The sequence below is a fragment of the Monopterus albus genome, unplaced genomic scaffold, assembly GCF_001952655.1.
Source record: "Monopterus albus unplaced genomic scaffold, M_albus_1.0 scaffold313.1, whole genome shotgun sequence".
NCBI lineage: Eukaryota > Metazoa > Chordata > Actinopteri > Synbranchiformes > Synbranchidae > Monopterus > Monopterus albus.
In genome coordinates, this window is record NW_018128193.1 from 214,682 (window position 1) to 237,766 (window position 23,085).

The 23,085-nt window shown below is 40.2% G+C and overlaps 3 protein-coding genes across 14 annotated transcripts in view; 2 read left to right on the forward strand and 1 right to left on the reverse strand.

The window, feature by feature from the left end:
- The window catches only part of zbtb8b (zinc finger and BTB domain containing 8B), a 4,986-nt gene extending 3,719 nt beyond the window's left edge, over positions 1-1,267 (forward strand). For all 3 annotated transcript variants that reach the window (XM_020623884.1, XM_020623882.1, XM_020623881.1), the window contains exon 5: positions 368-1,267. In XM_020623884.1, coding sequence (XP_020479540.1) covers positions 368-694 — 327 coding nt within the window. In that variant the 3' untranslated portion in view covers positions 695-1,267. The remainder of the gene's footprint in view (positions 1-367) is intronic.
- A 3,236-nt stretch (positions 1,268-4,503) lies between these two features.
- On the forward strand, positions 4,504-10,101 carry LOC109973960 (alpha-L-fucosidase 1). 7 transcript variants are annotated; one of them, XM_020623878.1, is made up of 10 exons: positions 4,504-4,576; positions 6,308-6,359; positions 6,451-6,599; positions 6,749-6,883; positions 7,311-7,448; positions 7,597-7,702; positions 7,837-8,037; positions 8,314-8,504; positions 8,778-8,877; positions 9,667-10,101. In XM_020623878.1, exons 1-10 carry the CDS (start codon positions 4,563-4,565, stop codon positions 9,799-9,801), a joined length of 1,221 nt encoding a protein of 406 aa, XP_020479534.1. In that variant the 5' UTR covers positions 4,504-4,562; the 3' UTR covers positions 9,802-10,101. The 7 variants fall into 7 exon arrangements, with proteins under 7 accessions (XP_020479534.1, XP_020479532.1, XP_020479531.1 ...); XM_020623877.1 differs by lacking the exon at positions 4,504-4,576 and adding an exon at positions 5,384-5,447; XM_020623880.1 differs by lacking the exon at positions 4,504-4,576 and adding an exon at positions 6,047-6,214.
- A 6,651-nt stretch (positions 10,102-16,752) lies between these two features.
- The window catches only part of dlgap3 (discs, large (Drosophila) homolog-associated protein 3), a 156,886-nt gene continuing 150,553 nt past the window's right edge, over positions 16,753-23,085 (reverse strand). Inside the window, exons 10-14 of one of the 4 annotated variants that reach the window (XM_020623871.1) lie at positions 22,753-23,035; positions 22,558-22,649; positions 22,203-22,349; positions 21,903-21,937; positions 21,400-21,515 (exon numbers count right to left, since the gene is read on the reverse strand). In XM_020623871.1, coding sequence (XP_020479527.1) covers positions 21,464-21,515; positions 21,903-21,937; positions 22,203-22,349; positions 22,558-22,649; positions 22,753-23,035 — 609 coding nt within the window. In that variant the 3' untranslated portion in view covers positions 21,400-21,463. The other 3 variants (XM_020623869.1, XM_020623868.1, XM_020623870.1) reach the window with 3 other exon arrangements.

The window sequence follows — 23,085 nt, forward strand, 5'->3', positions numbered from 1 at the left end:
TTGTACAAAATAGTTTTGTGTTTGTACAGTCAACGGCAGACACTGCTTTTTTTTGAACACACCCCTTTCAACTAATTGCCCAATTGCACAGCCTTAAGAGCGTGCATATCATGAATGCTGGGTCTTGTTTGTTTTCTGAGAATCTACTGCACCTACTGGTAACTTGTTTGCCATGTAGCAATGAAAAATATACTAAAAACCTGGATTATTCTGGTTAGTCACATTGTACTGCTATTATTTTGAACAATACTGTAGTTGTACATTAGCTGTCTAACTCTTTAACTGAGTTAATCTTTAATCTAAGAGTTGTTGTTTATTCAAAGAGTTCACATATAGCTCTCTTTTTCACTGGGTTAACCATCCACAGGTCCACAGGCACTACTGGCCAGTGTCTTGTAAAAGCTGCAGACGAAGCTTCACTGGATCCAGTGTTTCACCAGGACTCAGACGCTTTGGCATCTGCGAAAGCTGCAACTGTGTGACCACTACTCATGATGATTCTGCCCCTGTTCATCCCGCCAGTCAACCAGAATCCATGGAACATGCAGATGGTGGTACAGATTGGTCCAGTTTTATGGACGATGTAGATGAGGTGGAGGTGGGCAGAGTGGAGGACTTGGTGGAGAAACAGATGCTTGAAAGGCAGCTGGTTGTCTGCACTGATGTAGCTCACACACTTCGAGTAGCCCATTGAAGGAAACTACTCCTGTTCAACTGTTCTGCTGTTCACTTTTCAAATGTGGCCATACTGATGTTAAATTATTACTGTAAGATGACTGTATTTATTGACAGATTTCAAACGTCAAATTATTAGTCCTTATTGTGCTCGTTATTTTGGTCTTTCATTTCCTGTACATGCCTTTGCACTGTTGATTACATCCAAATCTGTCTGTAGCTGCTATACATGATTGTCAAAACTGTAGTTTTCTGGATTTTTTTGGAACTCTGTTACAGTTTATGCCAGTTAACAGATAAAAAGAATTTTGTGGGTATTGTTTCAATAAATGTGTAACTGTTGGTGTGTTCAAGAGCATAACTCAAAAATGTAATGAATGGATTTTGATGAAATTTTTTGGACAGGTAGGATATGTCCTTGATCTCATGTTTGTGTATTCATGTTCTTTTTACAGTCAGATGTGTTAATCTCTCGCTTGACTTGGATTTCCATCAGGTGATCAACCTGCAGTATTGATGAAAAAAGTGCCCTTTGATACCCTCTAGTGATGGAGAAAGACAAGAATAAACATAATTTTGTGGCAGTTTCAAATACGTGCCAGCAATGAATTCACAGGTCACTGACTACTTAAGGCTATGTATATGTTTCTCTTGTAATTGCACAAAATCTAAGTCAGATGAATGTTATGGTTTTCTTAAAGCCATTTCACTTGTGTTGGAATTGTACCACTGAATGGCTGAGCATACTGTTTGCCCTATCCACAACAGTGTATAGCTGCAATGTACAGGTAGATCCATTTATAGGTAGGATCACCTGTGTCACCTGATTTTATGCAAGTGAGAGGTTTTTAATCACCATAAGAAGGGACCTGAGAAAAATCAGGACCCTGTGCTGAGGTATTAATATGACAGCACTGCTCTTTGCAGCCTTCTGACAGCTCTGCAGTCTCAGCTCAGCTCAGCAGTGGAGCTGACACCTCCTTAAGCTGTTTTCCTTGACTGTCAGTCTTGGAGCAGCTCTGCAGGATGTAGGATGACACAGCACTTAAGGTGCAGTTCAGCGTTTGTTGGTGTGTTCAAGAGCATAACTCAAAAATGTAATGAATGTTTTGGACAGGTAGGATATGGCCCAAGGAATAATCCATTACACCTGGACATGACGTGAATCATCATCTTAATCCACAAATTTTTTAAATAGTATTGTGGGGAAACTGAACTGCCTTGGTGGAGGGCTACTCTCTCAGAGAGCTGTCTAGTCATATAAAGTGGCCGTCACATTCACTTTGTACCATTTAATTAGATACAATTATCCAAGAAATCGCCTTCCTGGTGCATATTATGCACTTTGTAAATCTCAGTGCCTATTAACATAATTATTACCTGTCAGTAGTACAGTAGCAGACTGTTTTCACTGAACACTGAACTGTTAGTCTGGCTTCGTTTACAAACTATTAGGACTCTGATGAAAGATGGTTTCTTCGCCCTTGCCGTTATATAAAAAGCGGCATACCGGAATGGGCAAAAGGAACACAGCCATATTATCAGTGACAGGAAAGGAAGTTGGTGGATGGGCATTTCCGCAGACCAATCATTAGGCCCAGAACGGTTCTTTAAGAAAAAAACTATTTTAAGAGGATAAATAGATTAAAAATATAGACATTCCAAAATACTTTGCTTTAAATTCACAATAAGAGTGAAAACGGCCTGATACAGAAGGGGCCATGACAAACTGACCCATCAGAACTAAGTGTGTACCCTGCCTCTCGCCCGCAGCTGGCTGGGATTGGCTCCAGCCCCCCGTGACCCCGTTTGGGACTAAGCGGTTTGGAAAATGGATGGATGCATGGTTTAGAAAATGGATGGATGGTGTTCTTGCACAATTCATAGAATAAATCACGAAGCAACTGAGGAGGGCGACAAACAGCCTTTGTTGAAACTCGTGCCAAAAACCATAGAAGAAGACGTTTTTCCCTACGACTTTTGCTTTTAGCAGAAAACGAACATCAGCGTTACGTTCCTGAAGCTCCCTTTATGCTGGACTGACCGGTGACACATGGGGAAGTCGCGAGATTTAAGTGAGTTTGAACGGGGTATGATAGTGGGAGCCCGAAGAGCCGGCTGTAGCATTTCGGAAACCGTGAACCAGTTGGGATTTTCAAAGACTGCAGTGTCTCGAGTCTACAGGGAATGGTGTGAGAAGCAGAAAACCTCCAGTCACCGGGGCTCTTGTGGGAGAAAACGCCTCGTCGATGAGAATGGTGAGAAATGGATGGAGAAAATGGTGGAAGCTAACAACCAGGCGACGAGTGTGCAGATCCAGGCTCTGTACAACAGCAGCGGGCAGGAGAAGCCCATCTCACTCACAACTACTCGGCGGACCTTGAAGCGGCTGGGTTACAGCCGCAGGGCTCAACGGCGGGACACACTCGTTCTGGCCGGACTAGAGGCTCTAGCTGTGTACACTCCCTGTCCAGGACAGCTTGACACCTCCACGGACTTGGTTTGCGGGGACGAATATCAACCGTATCCGAAGAGTCAGCCCTCGGCGGACGTTGTTGCTAGCAATGAGAACCCCTCGGAACCGTGGGTGTAAAGAACCGGACTTTGTTGACGATGCCCTGTTTCCCCCCAGAACAAGATATATGCCGCTGAACACGTTTCTTTATTAACAAAACCGTATTTACATGGAGAATTATGAACTGCACCAACAGATTATAAATAAATAAGAAATTGAATTTTTGTGCATATGTAGACCCATTTAACAAAACACGGTTTCACTTTATTTCACCTCAACATTGACCAGTGTTTTGTTTTGGAAGAAGTTCACTCATTTTAGGGTAATATACAGAGACAATCTTTGCTCATTTTGATGTTTACAAAATAAACAATATGGGTCTTTCTCCTTATATGAGTGTAACCGGCAGTCACCAGAGGGACAGGCGGGGGACTAAGAGGACAGTATAGAGACCCAAAGGCGACCGGTTACATGAGCATCTAGCTAAATATTGTATATTTATGGTAAAATAACAGATTACAAATAGTTGAAATTTCAAATAAACAGATCAGTAGAGTGTTAGACTGTCTCAGCTTCTTCAACACATTTATATTTATATTTTTAAAGCCTGCACAGGGAGAACATGCAAACTCTACACAGAAAGGCACAGGGTCGGCTGGGACTCGAACTCATGACCTTCTTACTATGAGGTGACTGCTAACCACGGTACTACTATGTCACCTCAGTGGGGGGAAAAAAATCACTAAAATTCCAAAATAAGTTTGTTAACAGACTGCCAACCATTAAACGTAGTCTATGTTAGGCCAGTAAAATTCTCAAGCCCAAAAACATCTCCCTGGCATTCAAAGAGCTGTAACAGATGAGGTTCTATAAGTAATGGTGAATGAGATATACAGAGGTACAAAAAGTGGAATAAAGAGCACAGGGGAAGTCACTTCTTTTCTCTGAAAACCCATTTTAAGGGAGATTACTTGTGAGTTCTGTGAGAAGGGACAATGTGGTTCTAACTAGGCAAGAACATGTGCACTGGACAACCAAATCACTGGAAAACATTCAGATACTGCATATGGGCAATTCAGTCTGTCATATTTTTTTAACCAAAAACATGAAAGGCATAGGGGGCTAAATGATGACGTCTGCAATCAAACAGAGACCAGATCGTGTTTTTTTTGTTTTCCCCAAATAGCCTATTCAAATAAAACACAATTATTAAGGAATAATATGGAAAATCAGCGGATTAAGCACGTGTACCTTTTCCTCGGTATAAAGGTTTTGCAACATGACAATAGGCGGCGACAGTGTTCCGCGTAGTTACAACTTCCCATTTAAGCGAAGAAGGAGGAGGAGCTGACAAAAACTGCGTTTAAGAAAGATGTATGTGTGGAAGTAAGTTATAGTAAGGCTGAGATTAAGAGTTTAATTAAAAGGAAACTAAAAGCGAAATGGCAAGAACTGTGGGATAAAAATGGAAAGGGTCGGCTCTATTAAAACATTTAAAGGAACCTAGGAGAAATGAGAGGAAGTACTGGAAATAGGAAGGAAGAAGATATGGTATCAAGACCAAGATTTGCGCACACTGGTTTAAAAAGTACATTGAATGTAATTAAGAAGCACACTATAGGGGAATGTGAAATGTGTAGGGTACAAGAAACTGTGGACCATGTTCTAATGAGTTGTCCCAGGTTCAGGTGGGAGAGGGAATTATTCAAAAATACAGTTTTAAGAGGTGGAATGAACTTTAGTTTACCGGAGGTGTTGGGACAAAGGTCGGGGGATATAGGATACAGAGCACTTATTAGGTTTTTAGAGAGCACAAGATAATATAAAGTGAACTGAGTGGGGTTATTTTATTATAGTAGTAGGTAGGGGCCGTTCTGATCCATACTCCAGTCTAGAAGGCGGCAGTAATTTACTTAAAGCTGGTTGCCAACCGCCATATGGACAATTCAGTCTGTCATATTTTTTTAACCAAAAACATGAAAGGCATAGGGGGCTAAATGATGACGTCTGCAATCAAACAGAGACCAGATCGTGTTTTTTTTGTTTTCCCCAAATAGCCTATTCAAATAAAACACAATTATTAAGGAATAATATGGAAAATCAGCGGATTAAGCACGTGTACCTTTTCCTCGGTATAAAGGTTTTGCAACATGACAATAGGCGGCGACAGTGTTCCGCGTAGTTACAACTTCCCATTTAAGCGAAGAAGGAGGAGGAGCTGACAAAAGCTGCGTTTAAGAAAGATGTATGTGTGGAAGTAAGTTATAGTAAGGCTGAGATTAAGAGTTTAATTAAAAGGAAACTAAAAGCGAAATGGCAAGAACTGTGGGATAAAAATGGAAAGGGTCGGCTCTATTAAAACATTTAAAGGAACCTAGGAGAAATGAGAGGAAGTACTGGAAATAGGAAGGAAGAAGATATGGTATCAAGACCAAGATTTGCGCACACTGGTTTAAAAAGTACATTGAATGTAATTAAGAAGCACACTATAGGGGAATGTGAAATGTGTAGGGTACAAGAAACTGTGGACCATGTTCTAATGAGTTGTCCCAGGTTCAGGTGGGAGAGGGAATTATTCAAAAATACAGTTTTAAGAGGTGGAATGAACTTTAGTTTACCGGAGGTGTTGGGACAAAGGTCGGGGGATATAGGATACAGAGCACTTATTAGGTTTTTAGAGAGCACAAGATAATATAAAGTGAACTGAGTGGGGTTATTTTATTATAGTAGTAGGTAGGGGCCGTTCTGATCCATACTCCAGTCTAGAAGGCGGCGGTAATGCACCTAAAGCTGGTTGCCAACCGCCATTAAAAAGCAGAAGAAGAGGAAAAGGAGCTGACACTGAATCATGTGATTATAGTCATATGATGAGGAAACAAATGACCTGAGAAATCACAACGATGAAATCAGTCTAATATAGCTGCAAGCAGTAGAGTTGGACTTTTATTGGTCCCTTATTGATTTTGTAGTTTCTGGAGGCATATCTGCATCATTTAGCCTACCGGGTTTCTCTGTAACACCAAGGTGTGCACATGCCTAGAAAACGTCGCAGGCAACCGGTTGTAATCATGTTAACCGCGTTTGTCTTTGTCGTTGCTCTTGTTTCTCAAACTGCAGCTCGGTACACCGCGAACTGGACGAGTTTGGATGCCAGACCATTGCCTTCATGGTACGACGAGGCCAAGCTGGGGATTTTTATCCACTGGGGTGTGTTTTCTGTTCCCGGATTTGTTAATGAGTGGTTTTGGTGGTACTGGCAGGGCCAACAGCCTCCGGACCAGAAGTGCGTGAACTACATGTCGAAGAACTACCCACCTGGGTTCAGCTACCCGCAGTTTGCTCCCCAGTTTCACGCCCAGTTCTTCGACCCGGGGGAGTGGGCGGACATATTCAAGGCTTCTGGTGCAAAGTGAGTTTATTTCTTTAGCTAATGTTATGATATCAAAATATCAAAGTTTCAGTTTCAATGTGCTAGTTTGGATATCGTTTTGCACAGGCTACATCTGCTTAGATTTGTGTCTCCTGTGTATGTTTCACTTACAATTATCTGAATTACAGATATGTCGTACTGACTGCCAAACACCACGAGGGATTTACCAACTGGGGGTCTCCATATTCCTGGAACTGGAATTCTGTTGATACTGGTCCTCACAGGGACCTAGTGCAAGACCTGGGAGACGCAGTGCGCAGCAGGTGGGCCCTTAAATGTTTAGTTTTGAAGTTTAGAGAAAGGGTTTATTTTTGGCAGCGGATACTTATTAAAGTGTTGACAGGAATATAGCAACAAATGATGGAGTGTTATACAACCTCTCCTGTTCATGGTATAGTTTGACCACTGCCTTCATTCTAAGAAACATTTTGGTTTGTTCAGTTGCGTAGTGTATTGCCAGTCTGACTTTGGCTGAAGACATGCTGTTGGATTTGGAAGGCTTGCAGTCAATTGTTGATCCCTGATATCCAGAGTCTTGTTGAGTTTGTGGCTTTTACGTTTTATTTTGTCATTCAAGATACCTGTCATTTTGGGACCTGCATTGTTGTCATTGGATTCTGTACAGTAATAGCATAGTCTAATGGATTTTGTCTCAAAAGAGATTTTAATATTTGTAACTTGCTTATTTAGGTCCTTGCACTATGGACTCTACAACTCCTTGTATGAGTGGTTCCACCCTCTGTACCTGATGGACAAGAAGAATGGGTTCAAAACACAAGTGTTTGTGATGGATAAACTGCTACCAGAGCTTTATAACATGGTTGTAAGGTCTGAAGTTCCTAAATTTACTGCATCAGATGACTGCACATGTTATTTTCACTTCCATAAAATCTAGTCAAACACAGTTACATTGCTTCAATGATGGCCCAGAATGGTGGCAGTATATCTGAACCTTTGTGTCCCTGCTGACTTGCAGGTACAAACCTGATGTGATCTGGTCTGATGGGGACTGGGAAGCACCTGACACTTACTGGAACTCCACTGAGTTTTTGGCCTGGCTCTACAGTGACAGCCCTGTCAAAGTATGTGTCTTTCTAACAAGGAAGCAGCTGTTAATTGCAAGAATATATTGACAGTGAACTTTTTTAAGCCAATCAACAGCAAATTATTTCAGCATGGGTTTATGCACCTGTCATAAATATCTCCCATGTCTTAGGATACTGTTGTGACCAATGACCGATGGGGAGCTGGCTGTCCCTGTAAACATGGTGGCTTCTACAACTGTAAAGACAAGTATACCCCAGGCCAGCTGCCCACACACAAGTGGGAGAAGTGCACATCTGTGGACAAGTTATCCTGGGGTTACCGTCGGGATATGAGGATCAGTGAGCTTATGGACTTACCCACCATTATAAAGGTGAGGATGTGTGACAGTAAGTTTTTATAACTGATTAATACATCTCTAATGATAGCTAGGTCGTTTCTGCTTTTGTATATGGCTTTAAATATGGACCACAGGCAATTTCTGCTCTCAGACAGTATTCATCTGTAGTAGATGCACATTCTGATGTCCTGACTTCGACACATTGTTGGTAATGAGTTGGTCATCTTTACTCATCTTTATTATTCAGTTAAGTAATGTTAATGACTGACTACCTGGTTCTTCTTTTGCCTGGTATTGCTTTTATTACAGGATCTGGTTCAGACTGTTGCTCTGGGAGGTAACTATCTTCTGAATGTGGGTCCCACACCTGATGGGATGATCCCCACTGTGTTTGAGGAGAGGCTCAGGGGTGTTGGAGCCTGGCTAGAGATCAACGGTGAAGCCATCTACGCTTCTAAACCTTGGAGGGTCCAGGCAGAGAACAGCACCATACCAATCTGGTAAGAAGGAGGGGCAGCTGAGCCACAACAGTGATCTTAAATTTTCTGTCGTTAGAAGTGAGAGCAAATTTATTAGAGATCTGTGTAGAAGCCATGATGCATTCAAACAATGTAGAGAGGACAGGTGGACTGAAAATAGTGTACACTTAAGTGTAAAGCTTTTTACCAAGAAGAGCTGAGCATTTTAAGGGTTAAGAATTAAACTAAACAGCTGCTATAATTATAAGTTATTGGTTTTTATGCAGGTTATTGATAATGTTCTCAATTTTCCAGGTATACGTCTAAAGGGACCACTGTCTATGCCATCCTGACAGCCAAACCTCCCAAGCCAACTGTGCAGTTGTTGGAACCCAAAACATCACCAATCACCAAAGTAAACAGCCCGAGACAGTGTGGTCTTTTTTTTTTTTTTTAAGATATCCACTTGTTAAGTGTAAAGTAACATCTTTTTAAACACTGACCTGTATATGTAGGGGTGTGTGTGTGTGTGTGTGTGTGTGTGTGTGTGTGTGTGTGTGTGTGTGCATATCTACAAATTTACTAGGACATGTAATAAAGTTTTGTTATTATGCCTAATCTATTTGAATCTTAAGATGTAGTCTTTTTCTTTTTCCTCTCTGTGATGCCTTGCCAAAAAAGATGTTACTGCATTGAGGGGCACAGGCTCTTCCAGATGGGTCTGGGGGAGTCTGGACCTGGAAGTGGAATGTTACTTTACACTTAACAAGCTTGAATGTCTTTCTGTGTTTAATAGTTCCCAGCTTTTACTGTTACTTTGATGAGTGTAGAATGTCAGTGTGTAGTGTTTACGTTAACTTTGTGCAAAGTAAAATTTTTATTAATTTAAGAATATTTTGACTAATCAACTGTATCCATTTCTTTTTCTCCTTCTTGTTGCAAGTAAAGTGGTAAAATGACAGCTGACCTGTCATTTTTGATTCAGATCTATTGAAACAATGGGGAAAACACCCCTGTGGTATATAGAGATGAGGAGAGCGAACTGAAAGTTGCATCACTACTTAATAAGCAGATATTGCCACACACTGTCAGCATGAAATTTTACATTCAGTTTATTGATGATAATTTTACACAAGGGATATACAGTATGTAAAATGACTTGTGAGAAATGCAGGAAACTAAGAGTTCTTTCTCTCCTGTTTAGGTGACTTTGTTGGGGAATCCTAAGCCTTTGTCCTGGTCCCCAATCCAGCCAAATGCTGGCCTTGTCATCCTTCTACCTGAGCTACCCTACATCCCTGGTCAGGCCTGGACACTCAGACTTGACAATATCCAATGAGCCTCAAATTCCCGAAGTGAATAATTAGGATTTGTTCATCTTAGGGTTTTATTATGTTTGTAGGATAAGGGGAAACTTATGCATTCTCATTAAAGGGAATACACATGGATTCATATTTTAGCCAAAATGAAAGAATGAAACTCTCATCCTTGGTTTCTTAAAAAGTCTGTAAGGTGTCACTGACTGTGCTCTCATTTTTTAATGAAAATTGGAATCATCTGTTTAGTTTGATATGCTTCTCATCTGTCGACTTGCTATGTGAGAAATGACAAACTTTTTCAAGTGATTTAAAAAAAAAAACATTTACAAATATTAGCATACTTTTTTACTGTACTGCTTTTAAAATGATGGAATAAAATATATATTTTTTCTGATTAATTTTGTCAAACAAAATACCTTGTATTGATAATTAATAATAGTGAAGGGGCCAATTTGTTTAAAGTTATCTTGCAATCCCCTTACCCTGTGGCGTTTCTGAAACACTAAAATGTCCTTAAAGCAATGCAGAGACACTTCTCTTAGAGTTAGTTTCAGGTGTCATGGATTTCTGTAGTTCTTTTTTTTTTCACTCTACATAGAACAACCATGACTGGGGAACAAAATGGTACGTGGACTTTTGGATGATTTATTTGATGCTCTGTGTAGCACTTGTATTTTCAGGAACTCTCTCAGGAGAACATCACCTCCCACACCTCTATATTTAACTTACAGCTGACCTTTGGTTGTAACCTGTTTCTTCCCATACCCTGAGGCTACTGCTGCATCTTCTTAAATTTGAGCTGGGCACTTTATGTTCGGTAGCAGTAAGCTATATTTGTGAGTGCAGCTCATCACCACAACTAACGTGTGAAGAGACAAAATGATCTTCTCACTGTCAGAGTTAAGACAGTGAGAAGGTAGCAGGATACCTACAGGGATTTCACACCTCACCAGTTCTAAATTGTTCTCTACTCTGCCTTTTAACCTTTAATAAGTACAGTATATATGGTCTGCAGGGTATTTGCATTGCAAACCCCTACAGGCAGCAAGAGATAAGAGAAAATTTGACAATCTTTTTCTTTAATCTGTGCTTTGGACTTTTAATGGGTGCTGTCCAGGTAGCTGTGTCTGCTCTGTAAAACATGTACTGACCAAGTCATTTACAGTTGGGGTTAGGAAAGATTCAACACCCCAAAACATGATAAATTAAGCAAGAAAATGACAAAAGAATACATTTATTCTATTAGCACATTTATAATGAAGGCCCTGAAAATATATTTCCCTCAGATTCTTACTTTTAGCAGTGGAGACCTGTGTAAATACCCAATTCTGTCAAAGGATTAGTAGACAAATTGGGAATTTGCTTAATTGCATCTGGAACCAAGATACTGCTCGCTTACTGGTGTGTTTGGGGTCATTGTCTTGTTGAAACACCCATTTCAAGGGCATTTCCTCTTCAACACAAGTCAACATGACCTCTTCAAGTATTTTGATGTATTCAAACTGATCCATGATCCCTGGTATGCAATAAATAGGCCCAATACCACAGCATGAGAAACATTCCCATATCATGATGCTTGCACCACCATGCTTCACAGTATACTGTGGCTTGAATTCAGTGTTTGGTTCAGTGTGTCTGACAAACTGTCTGTGGCCCCTAGACCCAAAAAGAACAATCTTGCTTTCATCAGTCCACAAAATGTTGCACCATTGCTCTTTAGACCAGTCAATGTGTTCTTTGGCAAATCGTAACCTCTTCAGCACATCCTTTGTTTTCAACAATGGGACTTTGTGGGGGCTTCTTGCCGATAGCTTGGCTTCACATAGGCGTCTTCTAATTGTTACAGTACTCAAAGATAACTTTAGACCTTCTTTGATCACCCTGGAGCTGATCATTGGCTGAGTACTTGCCATTTTGGCTATTCTTCAATCCATTCGAATGGTAGTTTCCCTTTTCTTCCACATCTTTCTGGTTGACATTTTAAAGCATTTGAGATCATTTTCTGCACCTTTTTCTATGTTTTCCCCTTTCCAAACAACTTCTTAATCAAAGTACGCTGTTCTTCTGAACAATGTCTAGAACTAACCATTTTACTCAGATTTTCAGAGCACTATAACCAGCATGTACACCAGCCGTCCCTGGTAGGCTAGTGGTCTAGGTGCAGTGCTCTCGCTGCTGTGGCCCGGGTTTGAATCAGGGTTGCGTCAGGAAGAGCATCCGGCGTACAACACGTGCCAAATGTCAACATGCGAGTTGTCAGTGTGACAATTCGCTGTGGCGACCCCTAAACGGGAAAAGTCATTTGCTGCCTTCATCCTTAAATAAGGGCCACCTGTTTTTTCACAGAATGAATGACCTCACTAAGTGAACTCCACACTGCTATTATTTTGAACAGGCCCCTTTCAATTAATGATTCAATTATACAGAATCAGCAGCATGCATGTCATGACTGCTGGGTCTGTTGGTTTTCTATTACTCTACTACACCTAATGGTAAATTATTTGCCATGTAGAAATATAATTTCTATCAAAAACAGTGATTGATCTGGTTAGTGATGTTGGACTGCTATTATTTTGAACACAACTGTAGGTCAACATTTTCAAAGTCTGTAAAGCATTCAAGGTGCTCATGTGTTGGTGATTAGATGACACCACAATTCAAGTGGAAAAAAAAGTTTTAGGTTTCAAACTGTATATATTGTTAGAATTCCTTCCATTTCATTTACGAATGCCTGCTATGAAGATTTGAATGCTGACAAGCCTCAGATGTTAACCACAGGTTTCATGTGGGACACAGCTTTTAACCATGAAGAGATTAAAACTTTTAATTTTCTAAAAAGAAAAAAAAACACTATTATCCTTTAAGCGTGGAGACTTAATTCATCCCAGTAAGTTTGTGTCTCTACATTGTAATTCCTTGTATGAGTAAATGCATGATGAGAATTTGTGTAGGTAGCCTTCTTACCAAGCCGCCCATCCAGACGAACAAACAGCTCACAGACACTGAAGGCAATGGTGGTGTGAGCTGGGATGACAATGGCCTTGTCTCGACCTTTAGGGTTTCTGTCGTCGTCGATCTGAAACTGCAGCAGAGCAGTGTCAGGTGGTGCAGTAGGTAAAAAAGATAAATGGCTGATAAGATGTGAGTCTAGTGAGTTGAAGATGCTGCATTTTGAGATCCTGGGTCTGAGGCAAAACCAAGAAATGCAGAGAAATTGTAGAATATAGTGCAATCGTCCTGGGCTGGAATGCCTGGTCACAGGTGCCAGAAGTTGCTTGACTCCATGCAACACAGATGTGAAGCAGTTCTCAGAAATAGTGGTTATACAACTAAATATTAGTTCAGTGATTCACAGGAAAGCTACATCTCCAAGCATTTTTCAGTTTATACTGTAAATGTTTGAGTTTGTAAAGAAAAATGCAGACTGCTATTTTTTTGAACAGCCTAATATTCCTTTTTCTTCACTTTCCATAAAGTAATAACAAATTTGATACATTTTTCTTCATGTTTTGATTTGGAATAGAATGTGCAGTGTTCCAAATGCATTTGTGTATATGGAAATAAAAGCTATTAAACACTGCTATTATTTTGAATACAACTGTACATACAAATTGAGAGCCGCTGTACCAGAGTCAAATTTCTTTTGTGTCCAACACACCTGGTCAATAAAGCTGATTCAGATTCTTGCTAAGATTTGCATGAGAATGTTGATGCCACACTTAAATGTCACTAAAGATAAAATATAGCCACCAGCAAGTTAGCTTAGCTTAGCACAAAGCCTGGGAACTGGTGGCAATGCTAGGCTGGCTCTGTTCTAAGGTAACAAAATCAATATACTAGCACCTCTACAGCTCACGCATTGTATCTCGTGTTAAATCTGTAAGCTTGAAAGACAATTTGCTGTTTTACAAGGGTTATTCTATGTTGCGGACTATTTCTTGGCCAGGCGTGGTAACTTTGTGGAGCCTCCACTGTTTTCCTTGCGACTACTTGGGAAATAGTGATGTAATTTGCTGTAAAGAAAATGATTTGTTGATTTTATTTGGTATTAATAGAGAAATACAACTTGAAACCAAGTTTTCAGTCACTTTAAGAAAAAATATGATTCAGATTTAAATAAGACTTGAGGATTACTTTTTTCTGCACTTAAAACATTCAGTAGTATCAGAAAACAACACAAAAGAAAGACAAAGGAGACATAGCACCACTTATTTAACTCGCTAAAATAGCTTTATAATAATCATATTATAATATTAGCCATTAGAAAATGTTTTGACAGCGTTGACAGTGTTACATTCTGTGTTGGGGTAAACCATGTCACAGTGTCCCATCTCTCTGGGTTTCAGCGCTATCAGACACACTCCGCTGACACATCTAGATCCAATAAACAGAAGAGCTATAAATAAATTTGCATGTACAATAATGAGAACCACAACACAATAAACAGAATTATGATTCACAGGTCACTGTGCAACACCCTCAACTGCCATCCAGTACAAATTCAGATTGCATTTCCTGGTCACTGTTGTGTTCTCATTTAGCTTATGTACCCACAGGTGGAGTTTATATTTTATGGCACCACTATTGCTATGTGCTCCAGTCAATTATTTTTGATGAGAATAAACAAAAGCATTTAATGTTTGTATATACAATATGCTGTCTTGGCACAGAATCAAATATGTATAACACAAGAGAACTCAAGGATAAAGCTAAGCTTTAAGACAGAAAAGCTTGCTGTATCAAACCTGTCTGAATAAAAATCCTGGTGTTCAGTGAAGAATAAGAAAAAAAGATGCTAGAGCAGAGAATAGAGAACCAAGGACTTTTTAGGTTTTGCTACATTATAAACTGGTATAGCCTACCGAGAGTGGAGAGTCTGTATCGGCTTGATGTCTATGTTGTTTTCTTTCTCTGGCACAACTACGAGTTCAGAGTGGAATAAAAGCACATGGAGAATGAAAGTCTTATGTTTGGATCTTCCATTCAGCCCATCTGTTCAGTGCTTACTTTCCCCTTTTGGTAATCGCTCACTCCTCACAGGAGTGTCCATTGTTGATCCCAGAGAGAATTGTCTTCCCAGAGTTATTGTCAGGTTCTTTTCTTCTACTACATCTCCTTAGTAGCAGCAATTTAACCTCTAGAGTCCTGAGCTTTGGAAACCCAAGCTGTGCGGTCCTCATATGAGGACGCAGGGACTCTAGAGGTTATGACTGATCACAGATTAAACTAGATTTTTTGTTATTGTACACAAGACTCACTCTTGAATACAGAACAATGTTTACCCATAACTATAACTGACAACACCATTTATAATAATGAGAGTGATGGCAATAATAATCCTTTTAATGACATTAATATGAATAATAATCATATTGTAATAACAATATATGCAATATTGAAAAGAGCAATGCCCTCTGGCAATATGTATTTACAGTTTTGTAAACGTGTGGGTAGCAGGGCATTATATTTTTGTTAATTGCATACAGTGCTTATAAAAAGTATTCACCCCCTTAGATGTTTTACCCTTTTATTGATTTTATAAATCAATCATAGTCAATGTTTCTTTTTTTGACAAAAAAATTACATAAAACCTCTTTAATGTCAAAGCGAAAGCAAGTTTCTACAAAAGCAATGTCAATTAAATAAAAATATGTAATGGGAAATAATAAATAAATATTCACCCCCTTTAAAATGACTGACCTAATTCAACAGAGGTCCAGCCAGTTGGTGCTAGTAGTCTCACAAATAGTGAAATGTGGATAACCAGAGTGCAGTGAATGTGTCTCAAGTGATTGTAGTTATAGAGACACCTGTGTCTGGAAGGTCCAGCCACTGGTTAATCAGCATTCCTGGCTACCATTACACCATGAAGGCAAAAGAACACTCCAAGCAACTCAGAAAAAAGGTTATTGAAAAGTATTAGTCAGGGGATAGATACAAAAAAAATCCAAGGCACTAAACATCCCCCAGAGTTCAATTAAATCTATCATCAAGAAATGGAAAGAATATGGCACATCTAAATCTAGATCAGGCCATGCTTACAAACTGAGACTGTGCAAGGAGACTAGTGAGAGAGGCCACCGAGACACCTATGACTACTCTGAAGGAGTTACAAGCTTCAGCAGTTGAGATGGGAGGAACTCTGTATACAACAACTGTTGCCCGAGTTCTTCACCAGTCAAAGCTCTATGGGAGAGTGGCAAAGAGAGAGCCACTGTTGAAGAAAACTCATATTAAATCTTGACTAGAATTCACCAAAAGGCATGTGGGAGACTCTATTGTCAAGTGGAAGAAAGTTCTTTGGTCTGATGAGACCAAAATGGTGCTTTTTGGCCATCAGACAAGACGCTATGTTTGGCGGACACCAAACACTGCACATCACCACAAACACACCATCCCCACTGTGAAGCAATGTGGTGGCAGCATCATGTTGTGGGGATGCTTCGTGGCAGCCGGCCCTGGGTAAAATGAATGTGGCAAAATATAGGAAAATCCTGGAGGACAATCTTATTCAGTCTGTAAGAGAACTAGGCTTGGATGAAGATTCAGTTTCCAGCAAGACAATGACCCGAAACATACAGCAAAAGATACATAGAAATGGTTTAAAGACAACAAGGTGAGTGTTCTGGAGTGGCCGAGTCAAAGCCCAGACCTCAATCCAATAGAGAATTTGTGGCGAGCCTTGAAAAGGGCTGTTCATGCCCAATCCCTGTACAACCTGGCAGAGCTTGAGCAGTTTTGCAAAGAAGAATGGAGTAAAATTGCAGTGTCCAGATGTGCAAGCCTGACTGAGACATCCGCATAGACTCAGTGCTGTGATTGCAGCCAAAGGTGCATCTACTAAATATTGAATTGAAGGCAGTGAATATTTATGCAGTCACTTATTTCCCATTACATAGTTTTATTTAATTGACATTACCTTGTAGAAACTTGTTTTCACTTTAACATTAAATAGGTTTTTTGTATATTTGTTTTGTCAAAAGAGCCAAATTACTGTATACTGACCATGATTGATCTATAAAATCAATAAAATGGTAAAACATCCAAGGGGATGAATACTTTTTATAGCCACTGTAGTAATTACTCAGTTGTCTCTGACCTACATGGTTGCCTCTGCGTGTACTGTAAAGCAAAATTACAGTGTTAATACACACATAAAAATGCCGTTATACCTAGGTGTTAAAGGCACATTGGAGTTTCAGTTAAACATTTTCTTGGGTGTGAGCTGCTCTGGAGGCAGAGAGAAGTAAAACCTCTGACAGGAAAACAAAGTATATTTAAAGGACATTTGGTTAAAGTATTAAATGTTTTCACAAGATCAGACCACATTTCTGATACTACTTCAACTTGTCAGTTTCTCAGCATTATCCATTCAATGTATTTACATCCTGTAATTGCACGTCTATAAAATAGTTTTAAATTTTAGTGGCAGAGTCCTCTGTTCTGGTGCCTGATTCCAATTCCTACCTACATACAAGAGATTCACGGGAATATGAAAACAGCCCCACTAGGTGTCCATCCAAATTTTAGTAAAAGAATTAACTCAATAAAAAAAAGTGAATTAATGTGAAATTGCCCCAATACTGTTCTGTAAATATTAGGTGTTGTGCACCGCAGGATAAAGAGTTTGCAATGCTAATACCCCTGTTGGTTGCCATTAAACCACTGCAGAAGAAAATGGTCCAGTCAAAGCTCATATGGTGCAAAAACATCTGGGAAATGTGATAGAAATGTGGCACATATCTTTGTTTCTTTCATTATATTGAGCAACATTATAATCGCTGCCACTATTTTTGTGTCAGAGCAGCTCTGCCTCTGAGAAGTGTCAAACTAAAACTCAAATCTGCTGCTACAACATCCCTAATGCTTTAATTTGTTGCAGATGCGCAGTATACGTCACCCACACATTGGCTACAATTGAGCTCTTAATTCAACCACCACTTCTTTCTCTGGCTTTGACTCTACTGCTCTCCAGTCTTGAGAAATGGCTACTAGAGAACATGGGGTCATACAACAAATGATTTACCCCTTTTGTTCAGAGAATATGGACAATATTCCTGTGGGACTGCTCCGGTCCTGTGTTTACAGGGTCTGTCGGTTGTGGGTTGAGAGAATGTCCTGAGGACAGAGGCCGGGGTTGGAGACACTGCTGCTAGAAACTGAGGTACTTTGAGTTGACTTGTCCATTTGGCTGTGCATGTCTGGGTTTTGCACTTCGAGAAAGAGGTTAAAGTCCAGAGAGTAGTCTGTCTGGTGTGTTGGTGAGCACCCAGGTCAAGTTCATACATCTCTACACCTGCTATTTTTCGCTGAGGCCCTGTATTTGTACTGTGCAGATAGAAGAAAAGATGGATGAGTAAAATACTGAACAAAGTATGAAAATCACCACCAAATGTGTTTACAATGGACCTGATTAAAGGCTAAGTGGGGGCAACAGTGGTGTGGTGAGTAGAGCAGTTGTCTCCCAACCAGAAGGTTCAGGGTTTGAATCTCGGTGCCTGCAGTCCACATGTCGAAGTGTCCTTGGGCAAGACACTGAACCCCCAAGTTGGCCATGATGACGGCACATTTGCACGCAGCGACCCGGGTGCCCTCAGCTCCAAACAAAATTTCGTTGTTCATGTTACAATGACAATAAAATAAAGCTGCTTCTTCTTAAAACCTTAACTTGTGATCAAAAGTATAAAGGAGAAAGTCAACGACAACTGAAGAAGTAGCAGTTGCTACGGCTGATAAGTATATGACAAAGCCTCTTTGATTTCTGGTGTTCCTCAAAGCTGACTCGTAATGGAAAGACCTTGACGTTCCTATGCACTTGAGGATTGTGAGGGTTGAGTTAAGAGTCCTTCACAGTGGAATAACAGTATAATAGCAGATCTTTGTGCTTTGTTTTTGATGAGGGCTGTGTCAAACACCACTGAGACGTTGTCAAGTTGGAGGGTAAGAGAGGAAAAGGAATGAGGGGATAAGAGGCTGTGCTGCAAGTGAATTCAACACAGCAGCCAATGCTCAGTCCTTTTTTTCACTGATAGGGCAGCTTGTTTTAAATCGATGTTGTAAGATTCAAATAAAAACACAGATTGGTGTTTCAGTTGCCGAGGTTATTGTCTTTGTATAAAGAAGTGACTCATTGAAATAACTGCATTGTAAAATTGTTTCAGTTTTTTTCAATCACAAAAAACATTTATAAGCTACAAAAATTCACTTTCTATTTATCGGTCAAAAATTAGATGCTGCTAAATTTTCCAAAGAGGTTGTCATAACACATGCAGTATTAACATCATTAAAATCTGCCAGTCTTATGTTCGTATTGCAAGTGAAAGAGTGGGAGACAAAGGATTGCATGTCAGTACAATAAAAACTTTTTTTTAGCAATATTCTCTGCAGATCTTATACTTCTATTTACATACGTATATACTGTAAACTGTGTTCAAAGGAAACCTCCACATATAGCTGGTTAGGCACATGTAGTTGGTTCTAAAGAGAAAATACAGTGAGGGGATACAGCAGTATATATTGGTAGAACCACAGACAGATATAATAGGCCTAAGGAGGATCATACTTGGCAATTATCCCTCTTGCCAGTTATACCCTGTGAACCTGACCCAGCACTCACAAGCTGAAGATAATAATAATCGTCTAAAATTCTTTTTCACATCTATTGAGTCTGGATATGCCACATAGCTGTAATATCACACAATGCTATAATCTATCATAATAATACTGTAGTATTTCACATTTGATATATGTTTGTGTACATATAGTGTATTCAAGTTTCCACTAATCTAGAAATGTAGATTATATTATAAAATATACATCTCCCATTAAAATATCCCTTTTTGCCAACACATTCCATTCAGTTGTTTGAAAATAATTTAACAAGCCATGCTAAAAAAAATGTGTGTTTTTTGTCTTTAAAATGGCTGTTTTGGAATTTTAGTATTCATTGGGCTTCATCACATGTCAGTTATGGCACACAGCCCTTCATATTCACAGTACACACACATATAAGCTTATACACAACACCCGTACAAAATCCTTAAATAAGAAGTATGTGTTCTGACTTAAACTTGTAAAGGAGACACCTTCAGGCTACTTTGAATATGGCTCCTTTTGTTTTCCTTCTGTCTAAGTAATCATTCCTTCTCTTCTCAGCAGTGTGTGAAATTGAGAAGACTGTACTTCAAGTTAGGCAACAGAATTTCACTCTGGCTTTCTCCCTTTAATTTTGTGATTCACTGACTTCTAAATTATGCAAATAAATCAGGACAAGTTCACTCAAACAATATTTAAGATAAGAAAAGATAAACACTGTGTCTCAAGGTAAAGAACTGAGAAAAAAGTAATAATAAAAAAACAGATAAAAAACTGAATTTCTTTCATGGCTGTTTCATCAGGGTGTTTGTTAATTCCTGAGTGGCATGGAAAGAACCTGTTCCAAACCACTATTGTTATTTGGGTCCTCTTTTGACCACTTGGTGGTGCTATAGTCTCACAGTGAAATGGGAGCCAAAAATTCCCATCAACCACACTCCTGCACACTCGAAAATTCAGAAAGACTACATAAAAAGCACACGTCTCGGGATTTTTGTTTGTGATGCTACAGTGCAACAGCTCCTTTTGGCAAACATGACTGTGCACACTATGTACAAATAGAATTTGCGCATTCAAACAGCTGAATGCTGAAGATAGTCGATGGATATGGGAGATGTGATGAATGAAGGAGAGAGACAGAACATTGTTTCAGATTTGGAGACTGGGTGGATAGATGGCACCTGGGTGAAAGATGCCAGCTGTAGTTGGTGGACTGTGCTTGGAGGACATTCTTTTGGGACTGGTAGCCACTTAACTTTAAGAAAATTTAAAATGATGGTGAGAAATTCATCCATGGTTATTCATCCTTACTGGCAGCATCAGTGAAGAGTGTTGATACATCTTGTTGTGATTCCCCAAATAGGAAAGTGATTTTGCTGCAAATGGCATCAGGAATCCATACAGGGAGATTCTGTCAGAGGTTTTGTGCCTGTTAAGCCCTTTATTTTCAGTGATGGAGAGATGCTAGGTGAACATGCACATGCATGCTACTACTGTGTGAACCTCTGCCGCCCACTGTTATAAAAGATGAAATGTTAGAATGAAAAACGATATTCTGAGACTTAGAAAGGTCTGTAACTTATATCAGCTAGTTACCATTTCAGGGTAGGTCTCTGTGTCAGTAAAACGCTCAAATTTTATCACACTAAAATGCTTGTTTAATGAGCAAGATCACATAATTTGCAGTTGTGGTAATTGAACTGATGGGAATGCTAAAGGGGTTATAGTGGAAACAAAGCAATGATCTGCAGAAGATCCCAAACTAGGTGCAGGTCGGCTTTGAAGGGGTGAGAGTAACTAAGGACATAGAGAAGGAGATGCTGCAGTCTTGTGTTCAGAGTCGAGTCTGGGCTTCAGGGATGTAGATCTCAATGCTGTCGGCGCTCTCTGTGGCTGAGTTCTGCCTGAAGGATGCTGTTCTCTTGGTCTGTAGCAGTCTTCTCCTTGCTTCTGTTCTCTGACGGTCCCCGAGGTCCAGGGACTTCTCCCTGATGGGTAGGGTGTGTCCTCCCAAACGAGGCACCACCAGCCCCCCTGACCCACCTCCAGTGCCCCCATCCCCAACACTATCTGCCCGTAGGCTACCACTCACCCCACCTGCTGGCTTCTTTGGTAAGGGAGGAGGAAGATTCTTATCCTCCTATCCCAGTGACGGTGTGATGTAGATATAACATGAAAACAGACAGTGGATTTATCATGTCAGGTGGTTAAAAAACATTATGGTCATGTGATAGGGACCCAAACAAAAAAGTGGAGATATTAGGATAAACAAAAAGAATGAGTAACCAAAAAGCAAAACCAACAACAAAAAGGGTCAAGTTCAAATTTGGAAGAAATATGGGCCAAGACATTACAACATGGAAATAAAAAATAAAAAATAAAAATCAGCAAAAAGTACCTTAGCATGCATTGGTATCAGGTGACATTAAAGGAAATGAAATGGAAGAACAAAATGAAATATAACATGTACATGCAGAAAATTAAATGTAAAATGAAAAAGAAGAAAAGAGAACAATTGTTAGCTTACCAAGAATAATGTAGCTGTTCAGTGAGTAGTCTAACCTTTATAGAAAATAATGTAACAGATAATTACTTTCCTCTGTCTGATAGCTGCAGTTCATACAAAAATGCATTTTAAGCAATTTCTAGCAGTTACAAACACCACTGTATTGTGGACAGCTCAGCTCAGCTCTTCTTGCTATTCTGTATTTTCACAACCTGCAAAGTCTTGGAGGGCTATCTGTGCTACTCTTCTGCACACTGCCATCTTAGCTCTGGGGCAGTCCTGAAGGGAAACCAGAGCTGTTTGGACCCCTGGGCCTCTCACCTTCTTTTCAGGTGGGAGCCTCCAACCAGAGTCCTTGAGCCTCTGTAGGTCCTGAAACCTGACCCCAACGTCTTCTATGTTGAGCTGAAGCAGGTCCCAGAAGCCTGCCAGGTCCTGAGAGGTGGGCTGGGGGTAGGCTGATGGGTCCTAGGTAGGCAGAGAGATGAGACATAGTATGTGATTGCTGATAAAGTAATATATAAAGATCTTTGAAAGAGAATGCAAAGACAAATTTCTGCAGTAGTGTTTTTGCAGAAAGCTTAACTTTGCCTTTGACAGCAGTGAATCTCTGTAAAACCATGTGCCATATGTATTGTGTGTTGTCATTCTTTTACATGCAATCACACATACTCACCACACTTTGTCGGCAAAGGCGAAAGAACTGCTGGACTTTCTGAGACATGAGCATCTGGGCACTGCCAACTGCATTATGAATCAGCTCAAGTACTAGGAAGGACAACAAGCAGCAATGAAAACATTTTCAGAAATTCAGGGGTTATTAATCGTTTAACTCTTGCTGTAGTCTTTTCGATCCTCATTCCAAACTCACTGTCCTCTGGCAGTTCGTTCTCTTCTGCCTCTTTCTCCATGTTCTGGCACCAGCCCTCCATCCTCTCCACCTCTGTCTGCAGGAGGCGCAAGAAGAACTCACCATCTCTCATGCAAGGTGAGGCTCGGCCTGAATCAGGCAGGCTCCGGGGACCCTCCAGAGATGGTGTGCCCCCCCAAGGTCGCTCAGAGGTGATGGGCAGAGGGGAGTGGGAATGTGGAGGCAAGTGTGGGTGCTGGTGGGGCCGTGGGTCCTCAGTAGTGTAGCCACTTTGGATAAAGTCCTGGGGTAAAAGAAAACAGTTCAAACTGGTCAATAATTTACAGAATTAGA